Consider the following 12,354-nt stretch of genomic DNA (forward strand, 5'->3'; position numbering starts at 1 on the left):
TACTTAATTTAAAGAATACATATAACTGTGCCAAACGTATATTTGTTTAGAGCTGGAGGGCTGGAGGCAGTGTTAATAAAGTATATAGGCTATTATTTTCCGTAAGGCCGCCAAAGGGCTTGTGCGATGGTAACTTAAGGACGCCGCAATGATAAAAATTCATCTTCGTCATTATTTCCTAGCGGGGCGAAATGAAATGAGCTGCATGCGCAATTATACCTGCTAGAGTAGTAGGCTTATCTATCACCTTCACAGTTAAAGCAGGGTGCAGTCTATAGGCACAACACAAATTAACCAGCAACAATTAAGGCGCCAAATGAAGGTGGAACCCCATCCTTCATCTACTGTTTGTGCATAGTTGAGAGAGAGAGAAAGAAAGGGAAAGAAAGACAAGGAGGTTAGCCAGTCTAAATACCGGCTGGCTACCCTGTGCTGGGGAAAGGGTTAAAGGTAATAATGATGATAGCTGTGATGTGTATTCAGGGCGAGTCTGCCATGTTTACGTAGGACTGAGTGCTTTTTTCTCACTTCAATGTGGTATGAGTAATGAGCATGAGGGTAGCGCGGTACATTGAAGGACGTTCACTCAATTCTTATTAAATACCGGTATCCTAAGCACTGTCCCTGAAGTCAAAACGTTTTTCATTATCTTGGGCACATTTTTCCATGCACAAGCGGGTGGCAGCGCAGTAGACATTCAAATATTAGCGTTTACAAGAAGTTAGCGAGGGAACAGATGTATTTGGAAACCACGAGATTTAAATTGTTAGTTACCACTGTACACTCCTATGCCGCTCTAGTTCTAGCGGTGTTTGACCAGCTGCGCCTCGGTCTGATCAACTAATGCAAATAAATCTGGCAGAAGTCAAAATTCGATATGACGTCACCCACACAAACGCTATCACCTTGTTCTTCCTTCGTCTTCTCAACCACACACACACACACACACACACACACGCACACGCACACGCACACACACACACACACGCACGCACGCACGCACGCACGCACACCACGCTCACTCGTGTAAGGAGCACTGTTGAAGAGCTAGGACAGCCAAGATGGGGCCCACTCAACGGTTAAAACCATCCTCATCCACAAGTCGCAACATTCTCATGCGATCCGAATTGTCCATTGCAGCAGTTATGATCGCGCGGCATCCCCCGGCGGATCGGCCCGAACGCCACCGATCCGAAACTTAGTCGTAGACTCGGGCGCGCACGCGCGCATCCGACCTGGCGCCCATCGATAGGTTCACTCCACGTGCTCCGCGCGAGCGGTGGCGCTGACGCCGTCAAAAAGCCGCGCTCCGCGTGGCGCGCTCGTTGTCCTAGCGTCGGCAGCTTGCCGCGCGATCGAAAGAAGAACGCGCACGGCGGGAGGCAAAAAGCGCAGGGCGCGTCAATGCGCGGTTCGGGGCGCTCACCGTGGCTGAAGCCGAAGGCGAGTAGAAGGAGCAGCAGCACGCGGTCTCCGGCGGCGGGCAAACCCATGGCGCGGTAGCGGCTGTGCATCCCAACGCGCGCGGTCCGGGCGCTTCTCCTCCACCTGTGAAACAGAAACAGCGCCCCGCCGGCGTCCCGGGAGCGGGGCCGACCGGCATGCATCGTCGCGCCCTCGCCCACCGACCTCCTCGCCCGCCGCTCACTTTGTCCCCAGCATCCGCCCCCCACGAAAAGTTGAGCCTCCGCCGCCGCTCGGCGGCAGCGCTCGCTCGGACGCGCCAGCTGGACCGCACAAGAGTCGGTTAGCCTTCGCCAGAACAATGGTCCTTCGGGAGACTCGTTATTAGCTCGCGGCGTCCACCGCAATAAACCAAAAGCCAAGCACGGTCGTCGGCTCGGAACGGCGGGGGGAGGTGGGGGATCGTTGCTCGTGCCCGCTGCGTAGGGGGTTGACGGGGGAGGGAGGCGCTGCGACCGTCCGAGGGGGTGAGCCAGTTGAAGGAAGCCAAGCGAAACCGAATCTGCCGCCACGGCAGGCAGCGCCATCTCGGGGAAGCGTGGTCAACTCGCCAGCTGCCTTCCCATTGGTCGGTGCCGTGCTTTCGGGCGGCGCTGGCGCCCTTTAGCGGACACGTGGTGCGCTGCTTTGCCACGGTGAGCGGCGAGCGAGGGCCCCTTCCGAGCAGCCTTCCCCTCATTGATCCCAGCGCGGCGGTCGGTCCGCTGGCGAGTGTGCGGCACGTTACCGCTCCGGAGTGAGTGCGCCGCCGTCGTTGCCCCCGACTGTGTTTGTTGCTCGTCCCCGGACACCACGCCGTGCGCAGGAGACAGGCATGCGCCGCGTCCCTCGGAAACCCTGGCGCGTGCCCGGATGAGACGTGGACGTTGGTGGATCCGGAAGTAGTGGCGTCCCGAGCGACCCTGCTAGTGTTCCTTCCTTCGTTCGTGAGGTGCGCGGCCTGTCAATGACGGTGGCCCGTTGTCGGCTCCGAGACGAACGGACCCACGGTCCGGGCCATCGTGTGAACAACCCTCGGTCCGGAGTGATGGTGTATGTTCCCGTGTCACCGCTGCTTCCGCTGCTGCTTTTTCTGTCGGCGATCATCGGAATAGGTCCCGGCTTCGCTTCAGGTGAGTCTCTCCGATTTCCTGGCACCTGGCGGTTTTGTACCTGCTGTGGCTTTCCAGGTCGAGAGAACGAGCCGTTAAGAGGGGCCGGTGCATGGCCACGGAACTGTCAGGCAGCTTCTCTTCTCATATATTAATTTACACCTAGTTAGACATCTGTACTTAAAGAATAACTTTACAACACCGTGCTAACCCACTACGTGTTTGGCACTTCCGTCGAACTCACTGATATGGGGCACGATAAATTTGCGGGTGCCGTGTGTCTTGCTCCGTAAATAAAACAACGCTGTAGTTTACATTTGCGCACCTCGACCTCTGTTGATATGGTATTTTTTATCCATAATACTATTACAATTTTTGTAAACCAGCTAGATTTCTTCGAACTTCTGTCTGCAAAAGATACGCAATTTGCTCAGTCTCTGCCTTGAAAGCACAATCCTGAAAAGGCAGGAAATTTCATCGTGACATTTATTTACTCCAAGTATTCACTCTATTGTAGCCAAAAGAGACAAGTGTAGGGACATAACCACGTAAGCCCAAACTCTATAGAAGGCAATAGCGGCTTTACACCACGCAATTGGCTATCTTCGAGGCGAAACTGTTCATGCACATCTGTCCTGGCCGCCCCACTTCTGTCTGCTGCATAATCCCTACACAATAGATTTTTTTTCTAACCTTTTCGGTGATGTCACCTTTTCCGGCGACGTCTTATACGGACGTCGAGACGGTACACGATTTCGACAGCCTTTCGGCAGTTGCACCCGCGACAGGAGCGCCGAAAGATCTTCCACTGTTTCCGTTATACAGGCATCGCCCGCGCGTTTTCGTATTGCAGTCCATGAATCTCCAGGCTATAAGAAGGCGCAACAACCGCTGACTGCGATCTCAGTGGGACGCCGGCGTTTTCGGGAGAAGCAGCTCTCGCCGTGTACACGCGTGACTGCGTGAGACGTCGGCGGAGCTTTTAGGAACCCCGCTCCCTCCGCGCGCGCGAGCGAGTGAAGCGATCGTCAGCTTGGGAATTGCTCATGTTTTTCTCGCACGGAGCCGGCCGTCGTATCCCGTGTACAAGCCGGGCTCGGCGGGAAGGCGAAGAAAGACAAATGTTGTCGAAGGTGAGGCAATCGGCTCGTTCGTCGGCTCCCGGGAAAGGGCGGGGCGACAAAGTTTTTTTAAGTACGAAAAACGAAGAGAAAATGAAAACGCCGTGTTATACTGTAGTTGTAGCTCAGCTATATGGGAATCCTTTTTCTCGGTTGTTTCTCCGTCGACCTGGTGAGAGAAGACTCTCGATGAATTGCCGCTCGGGCCGCCAGGAAAAGAGATTGCGAGAGTCGGCGGGCTAAAGGCAACGACGCGCTTCGGGCTGATGTAGAAACGATGCGATCGAGGAAAGAGTTTTCGCTCGCCGGCGCGCTTAACTTTGTTCTGTGTGCTTCTTGGAATGACAAAAAATAAGTAAATGGCGAATTGGGGTTTGGATCTCTGAGGAGTGTGTAGTTTCGACACTCGGTGAGCAGCAACTTCGCCGAGGCAAATGAAGGGAACAAAAAGTAAATAAATGAGAAACAACGTTGCTTCGTGTTCGAACCCCCGATGAAGGCATTGCTTCACAGTCTCGCGCGGCTCGGGGTAAGTGTCGTCCCAGAGTGAAATTTTCGCTCGACAACAGCTATAGAGGCGACGCAAGAGCAGCTATAGCTAGAAGCTCGGGCCGAGAGAAAAAAAAAAAAAAAGCTTTGAATTTTCGTCGCCGCGTTTCGTATCGCGAGCGCTTTTGGCATCCGTGTTTCTTCGTTTCGGTCTCCGGGGGTTCCTTCTTGTATAACGCCTGTGTGATGTCTTGCTAGCGCGAACTTTGTAATCAGTAACTCGCTGTTAGCGGCCCTTGTTGTGAGCGCGATGTTGCAAGAAGCGAACTGTGTTTGTCGCAGAAAGCATGCAGCAACGTTTCTTTCAGCCCGCGATACAGACGGAAAATGTATAATTCACCGCGGTTACTTAAGCCCGTGAAAGAATTGTCGATTCATGAAAACTCACCATTTTCTTGATTTTTGAGCACGAGAGAAAAGTTCGCAATTACAACGAAACACTCGAATGTACGAGCGCTCGAATGTGTAATGCGTTTGGGATTTTAATCTGTCTGGAGTTTAGTAGTCGGTACAGCTTGCCGGAGAGAGCACCGTGTGCGTTATCTTGAGCACTTGCTCATTAGCGTTAACAAAAATTATAAGCTCTCTGTGATGAGCATAAATAATTTATTCAGAAGTTTATTCGTATTTTATCGTAGGTGCATTGTACTGGCTAATTTTTGAGGTGCGTGTGTGTCATGGTGGTTCTTGCATGCTGCTTTATTTTGCAATTTCAAGTAATGAAATTTTCGCTCCCTATTCAATATATAAATACAGTTCTTATGCTTATAAAGTCATTTGTTGCATTTCCCATCAAGTACATATATCTATCTCTTTTCTTTTTTACCAGCGCGCTGAGCAGAAGTGTAACTTATTATTTTGGTTGTGACACATCATTCGAGCGTAAGGAAAAAGGGACAAAGCACAGCGAAACATGTCAGAAATGCGTCCGTTTACTGAAGCACAAAACCATGCTCGGAGTTTGGTCGCTCATACTCTCAGCGGGGGGCTTCCCATACGCGAGCTTCCTATACGGTTGTCGAAACAATCACGTCCGCCTATCTAGCTAACTCTCCAACAAAGTTGTTGAGAGCAACGCACGACTCCAGCTGACGGCCACCCGCGCACGTTTCCAAAGCTTTTGTGAATAGGCGCGCCAGCGCTTCCTGAAATGTCTTTTGAACCACTACTCACTCGCGCTTTACGCGTCGCTGTTATTAAAAGTCGAACGAGCGCGTCGATGCCTCGACGCATTTGGTTTTCGCCGAAAACCCGCCCTATTCGCTCTTCCGTTCGCACCGGCTTCCGATGTTTGGAGATACCAAGCTTTGCCTTCGCACAATACAGCCCCGCTTTCTTTAAATCCTTAAATTGACGTCACAAAAACAAAATAAATGAAAATAGAGAAAGTCAACCGTGTGGCCCCTATTCAGAGCTCCATATCAACAGGCACGACAGCAGCCCGCATTTTGCAAACACATTCTCGGTTCGGGGGGGAAGTTGAGAGAAGCGACCGGCCTTCGAATAAAACTGCAAGGTGGCTTTGCCGCAATTCATCGGCGGCGACGGTGCGGCGACTCGCAGAGACTGCGCGGCGCGCGCAATTTCGCATCGTCGGTCGCTGCCACCGCATGGGAAGTGTCTGTGTGCGCGCGCTCGCTCGCCCCCTCGGTCATTTTGCGTCTAGAAGATGGCCCATTGTTTTCCCTCCGAGCCTACAGAAACCGTGGGCGATAGAACAACGTTGAACACAATGCCGGCACTCTCTCCATCACCCTCCTTCTCTTTCTCGTCGTGTCTGCCTCCGCGGTCGAGCCCGTCCCGCGAAAGTTCGCAAGAAGGTTTCAGCGTCGAAGTGTATAAAGCTGGCGTTCGTGCCCATAAGTGTGTACACTGATGTGACTTAGTATACGCTAGGTGTGTGTGCGTGCGCAAGCTCTTTTTTTTTTTTTTTGCCTACGATGCGTCTGTGTGCGTGTGCATGTAGTGAGCATGAATGTACCTGCGCAGACCAGGCCGTAGGTCTTCTCTCTCTATGTGTGCAGGTGTGCGTGTGTGCGTGTGTCTGTATGTCTGCGCATTGTACGCCTGCGTAGACACGCTGCAACTGCGCGTGTCTGTGTGTGTGCGGGCTGGCTCGCGTGACACGCAGCCGCACCTGATTTTGGAGTTGCGAGACCGCGACGTGGTTTCTACGGCACCTCGCCGGCGGCACCTCCGCTGTCGTCCGTTGTTCTCGCGGGTCGCACGGTGCGCACTGACCGACGCTAATTGCTCGCGCGTATTGAGTCCGCGAAGAAGACGCGGCGTACCCGTCTTCTTCGTTTTTTTTTTCCTTTTTTCGTTTTTTTAGGTCCTTGCCGGCCTGGTTTCCACCATATTTGTCTAAATCTCCCGTATTTTTGTCCGTTTCTTTATTTTTTTATTTCCTGGTTTCTTATGACGCATAATCTCGCCGCGCTGCATTATACATCCGGGCGTCGCGGCGGGGAAACATGAATCGCCTCGTTACGCCTTGTGATGTGGTCGCGAATAGGCCTTCGCTATAGCCTGCAGAGGCAGCGTGACAGTCGCAGTCTAGCGGAGAAACACAAAGAAAGAAGCGGATGCTATGTCTGAATCTAGGCTGCAGTCGTAACACTTCCCGACACATATGTCGTCACCAGCGAGTGACGTGAGCGGGCGACCGGGCCAATGGGAACGATTGCGTCAGAGTTATTCTTAACCGTTGCCTCTGTTGTTACTTTGCTCTCGCATATTTAGTGTGGCCCCAAAATAGGAAACATGCACCAACTAGCCCCGTTTGTTGCATTTCTTCACAAAATATGTTTTTGATCCGTGGGGTTTTACGGGGGTCCCAACGCAACATTGATGCTATGACAGACGCCGTAGTGGAGGATTCCCGATGATTTCGAACTACCTTGAGTTCTTTAACCTGCGCATAACAGTAAATACACGAACGTCTTTCTTTTTTTTTTTTTTTTGCATTGCGGCTACCATTGAAATGCGACCACCGCTGCCGTGAATAGAATCACCGCCCTCATGCAGCAGTAGTAAAACGCAGTCACTCAGTCACCCGGGTGGCTGGCCCGGAATGAGGGGTAACTACATCAAAATGCCGGCAAGTGAAGGTTGTTGACGTCTTGCGAGTAATCAAGGCCCATGCTCGCACAAAAACTCTAACGATAGCCTTGTTCTCAAGAGCCAGTCCCAGCCAACCTCGACGCTGGACATAATGTTAGAGGAGGATGCCAGTCGATGGCGAAGAACACTTTTGAAGCAAGAATCTTGCGAATTCAGCTCCCGTTTATCGTCTTGACTGGCCCGTCAATCCAGAATTCCTCGTACGTCAAAACGAGAAAATACGGCCAACCACGGTAAGCTAATGAGATCGTGGGAAAGGAGCCAGATAATGCCAGATGCTTCTTGCTAACTAGACGTTTATAAAACTGCTCGAAAAAACGAGGAGACACGAAAGAAACACAAACGGCACCACGAGCGCAGAGCCTTCTGTATAGTACGCCATACTCTAGAAATGTAATGTTAGGTGGTTAGAAAGGAAGAACTTGCATTTCGTGCTCTGCTGACCGATGATCACAATAGTGAACACTTGACGTCAGCGCCACATTCGAATGGGATCTTGGTTCTCGGCAAACTAGATCCGGTGTCGCTCGCAGCCAAAGTGCTCCTTAATATTTACACAAGACAGTAGTGTCCTGTCAGTGGTAAGCACGCACTGTTTCTAGGAAGCGACGCGAACGTCGCATTGCTTTAACAGAGGACACTGAAACAAAAATGATCTCGTGAATGCTGAATGCTCAAGTAAGGCGGTATAAAGCAGCTTCTTGTTCTTTTTCTCTATCTCAACGTGTATAATGCTTTCATCGCCAGTAATAACAACAACACAAGGGGACAGTGTGGCGCAATAATAAATATAACGGATGGAAAGTACAGGGTTACCCGGTGCCATTTTGTCCCGCTATAAATGATTCATGCGTTTGAGTTAACATATCCTTCTGTTCAGCTCAAATGAAACCAGCAGTAGCGTGGAAGTGTGCTATGCAGACAAAAAATCGTATTGAACATCATTCAATGCAATTACCAGTTATTATGATAACGCTTCAACCGCAGAGCCTTGTGCACCTGTGCATTGTGCATCAGTATCCTCAAAAAAGGAAGTAGAATATATATATATATATATATATATATATATATATATACAGGGTGTTTCAGCGAACACTTTCAGAAATCCTTAAAGGTTGCCTGTGGCAGATAGCCAAATTCTAGTTCATGAGCTGGTCTACTCGAAGTGGCGGACATTACTTGCACAAGAAATTGACACGCATAATCGAATAATTAACAAAAATTCACTAAGTTTCCAACTAATTACCTGATGGCCCATATTGCAATTTACGAATTGCAGCCGTGGAGTTCGCAAGGCGGATCCAATTGGAACGAATTCTCGGGATGACACCAGCTTCGAGATATTAATTCCCGAACTTTGCGGAGAAATGCATTGGCGTTCCATTTAGTTTCTTATCAAAACGTCGCTTTATGCAGTGAAGCACAAAATTAACTAGAACGCCAATGCAATTCTCCGCAAAGTTCGAATATATATATATATATATATATATATATATATATATATATATATATATATATATATATATATATAGTTCAAAACTAGCAGCGCGTAGGAAAAACATATAACAGGACCTCACTGACGTTTCGGCCGGGGTCCGGCCTTCATCACTCTTCATGAAGGCCGGACCCTAGCCGGAACGTCCGTAAAGTCCTCTTATATGTTTTTTCTACGTGCTTCTATTTATTGAACTATTTCTGTGCCGGCTCCTTCCTTGCTTCACTGATATATATATATATATATATATATATATATATATATATATACATTATCGGTGACCTTAACCTTGGAACCAACGTTCTGACAGCCTGAAAAAACAAGAAAGTTAACCCTTGGCTAACCTTACGTCAAGGGCGTTAACTGTACCCACGGTTACAGCTGGTGCTCAATATATCTGCTGCGGCTGGGCCGTGGTACACACGTGCGATATGATACGCAAATTACGAACAACGTTAAAAGTCGATTAACCGCTTTATGTGTAAGAGAAAATGACTTTAATGAGGCTCCGCAGAAATCTGCATACACCAGGGCTGCACGCTATCTTTTGATCCAATCGCTTTAAATTTCTAAATACTTTACCATGAAAAACCTGAGCTAAATTATTAAACAATCTTAAATTGCACTGCTCAGTCAGATGAGCAACGCGCTATATATATATATATAATACGAACAAATCCGCCCTGCACACTCGAGGGGCAACAAATCCCATCATCTCGTTTTTCCGTACTGCTCAAAACAATTTCTTTTTCTCTCTCGCATTCAGAATTAATTAAAGCCCGCATGGAACGCTTATTTCTTTTTTCCCGGTCGACCGCGTCTGCTTTACCTCACGTTAAGCAATGTTGAAGACAAAAGAGCTAGATAGGGGCCAGAAAAACATCACTCTATAGAACCTATCTTTTCGTTCTCTTTTTTTTTTTAAGTCCTTGTCGCGAGGTTTTGCTGTTCGTAAAGGCCAAGTGCCTTAAAGCTTACGTCCGCGATACATTGGGTGCTACGAAAAAGCGGGAACAGGAGCTGCTAGGTCCCTTATCTTTGCTGCACGGCGCCGCGCACCACATTCTGTTTCAATCCAGGCCGAGAAAGGCAGGGGAGTCACCGCTCGGAAAGCAGCAGCAACGGTGCCCGCCGCTCTTACGCGCGCTGTCTTGCCGCAGCACGCACATGTATGCTGGCGTCGCTTCTGCCGGCGGTGGCTAGGCAGTCTATACATATGCCTCGCCACAGTGAAATGAGTGCAGCGCATGCGCATGGCTACACGAATCTGGCGTCAGCGAATTAGGGGCTAGGGGATGAAGTTGTGAGCTCCCGTTTCAAAGGCGGCATCGTTCGGCGACACCTTCACTCTCGCAAGACGTGTACAGCGCCGTACACGAGCCGTCTCAGTTGAAGACTTTCAAACGGCATCTGGGTCGGTATTGGTGACGCAGCTACTACGACAGCCGCAAATCGCGCCTGCGTGCGACCGTATAACAGTGAGTCTGCGGGCTGTGATTCGCTGAGGCCATATGCTCGGCTTCCAGAGCGCTGCACCGTATTTGAGCTTTATTGATATCCGATAATGGAGAGGCCCTGCCCTCACTGCCCCAACCCCTCCACTAAACACGCCAGCAGCCGCACGCATACATGAAAAAACATTTCCCTTCGACATTTTCTTGTCGTCCCCGTGTTATTTGCGTATATTTGGCCTTTTTTTCATCACGCGCGACAGGCACTCGAAGTTTCCACTGGTCGCTCTTGCATGCGCGCCCGTTGGCGTTCGTGCAGTTTCGATACAGAAAGGCTACAGCCTCTGGGCTGGCGAGAGTCACGCGAAAACCTCACCGATGCTCTGTCTGCGAGCTCGCATTTTCCACGACTTTCTTTTCCACTTTGGCTGCATTGTGCTATCCGCATGTTTCAACTTGGCTTCAGGCGCAACATGCCTCGCACGCACTGTTGTATTCTCTGTACGGTGGAGACACGGACTCAAGCACACACACACACACCGCTGCGGGGACACGCCATCGAGCTGTGAATGTGTCTGCGCGCGTGACGCAACTCGCATCGATAGGCTTTCGGTTGGCGTCGTGCTCCTGTCGTGACATATGCGCGGGCAAAAGCGGATTCGAGCAGCCGAATTTTCGGAACAAAAGAACCCGTTGCATGCATTAAACACTCGGAGTTGTAATGCGTGCTGCCCGGGGTTTTAGCATCGAACGCGTCTATTACGAAACTACGGTGCCACGTTCGAGTCCATAAGCGAATAAATAAATAAATGACTGTCGTTCCCTGTCTCTCCACGTAGGCCTTATTTTTCTGCGCTTTATTTTTTGCTTGGCATTGTTTTATTTCACTCCAGGAACACTCGCATCACTTTAAGGCTTCTTGCTCAATATATCGCCGTTGCTGTGGTTCTGCAAGGTTTCTTAGAGCATACCATGGGTGGACGCCTTCTGCTGCCGACGTCAGCGCTGTGAAACAGCCCAAGACGTTCTTGGCTAAAACCTGACAAAGCAGATGGGTGCACGTTGTATGTATACGGGTATAGTGACGACAGTCATTGTTTAAAAAAAACAGGTGTAGATATATGCAGCCCCCCCCCCCCCCCCCCCACACACACACACCTTCAGCTTATTTTTCTTTTTTACACCGCTATGTATAGACAGAGATTCCGTCTGAGTTATTGTCCCGCAAGTGAGTGTTGCTGCGAACAACTAATAAACAGCGTATACATTTTAGATGTCGCAGAGGGGAAAGAGTTGACCGTCAGGTCGTCAGCCATATTTTGGGTATCCTTTTTATACGCGTTGTCTCAAACGTGTTCAGCTAAAATAACAGTTCTTTCCAAAGCTGTTTCTTAGCCAGAGCTCTCCATACGGGCCGACGGTTTCGTCATCGCCAAGTTCTCTGCCACAGTTCGTCGACGCTCGGATATAGGCGATAGCTGCGAAAGTTGGGACTGCACTATTAGCGAAAACGTGAAATATAACCTGAGCTTAGGTGCGTCGAATTGTTATGTTGCGTATTCTAAGGAAACAAAAACGAGAAACAGGGCGCTTTCCTGCGGTCTGTCAACTCTGCGCAGACCTCAACAGCGCAAAACGTAATCGGCGAAACGCGTTGTTTTGGAGCTATGCAGAGCGGCCACTTTGTTGACTTCTCTCGCCCGCATATAATCCTCTCGAGATCTGTCGTCGTGCCAGGCGTGCGCGCTTTCAAGGTGACGACGTGCGCGTTCGACCCGAGGAGAGCTTTTGGCAACTTAATTAAAAGTTGCCCACCACCCAGTCTCTGGCTGGCCGGGTGGGTGGCGCCCACTCACCTACCCGAGCGCTTGTAGTATATTTGCAGGGTGGTAGGCAGCGGGCCCCATTGATGGCGATCCCGGTGTAAGTCTCTTAGCAGAAGTAACGGCATTAGCGTGAGCGTCCTCCATCCTTCTCCGGCCCTCCCGGCAAAGCGCCTGATAAAGCGTGACGTGCTGGAGTGGCGCACGCCCGACCGGCGCCCGAGCGTGCCGATCGGC

At 50.3% G+C, this 12,354-nt stretch overlaps 1 protein-coding gene across 1 annotated transcript in view; it reads left to right on the plus strand.

Annotated features, from left to right (window-relative positions):
• The first annotated feature begins 1,941 nt into the window (after positions 1-1,941).
• LOC119455705 (hemicentin-1-like) overlaps positions 1,942-12,354 on the plus strand; it is a 242,471-nt gene continuing 232,058 nt past the window's right edge. Inside the window, 1 exon segment of the mRNA XM_037717130.2 lies at positions 1,942-2,576. Within this exon segment, the coding sequence (XP_037573058.1) occupies positions 2,411-2,576 (166 nt within the window). The 5' untranslated portion in view covers positions 1,942-2,410.

Source organism: Dermacentor silvarum, chromosome 6 (assembly GCF_013339745.2).
Source record: "Dermacentor silvarum isolate Dsil-2018 chromosome 6, BIME_Dsil_1.4, whole genome shotgun sequence".
In the NCBI taxonomy this organism is placed as follows: domain Eukaryota; kingdom Metazoa; phylum Arthropoda; class Arachnida; order Ixodida; family Ixodidae; genus Dermacentor; species Dermacentor silvarum.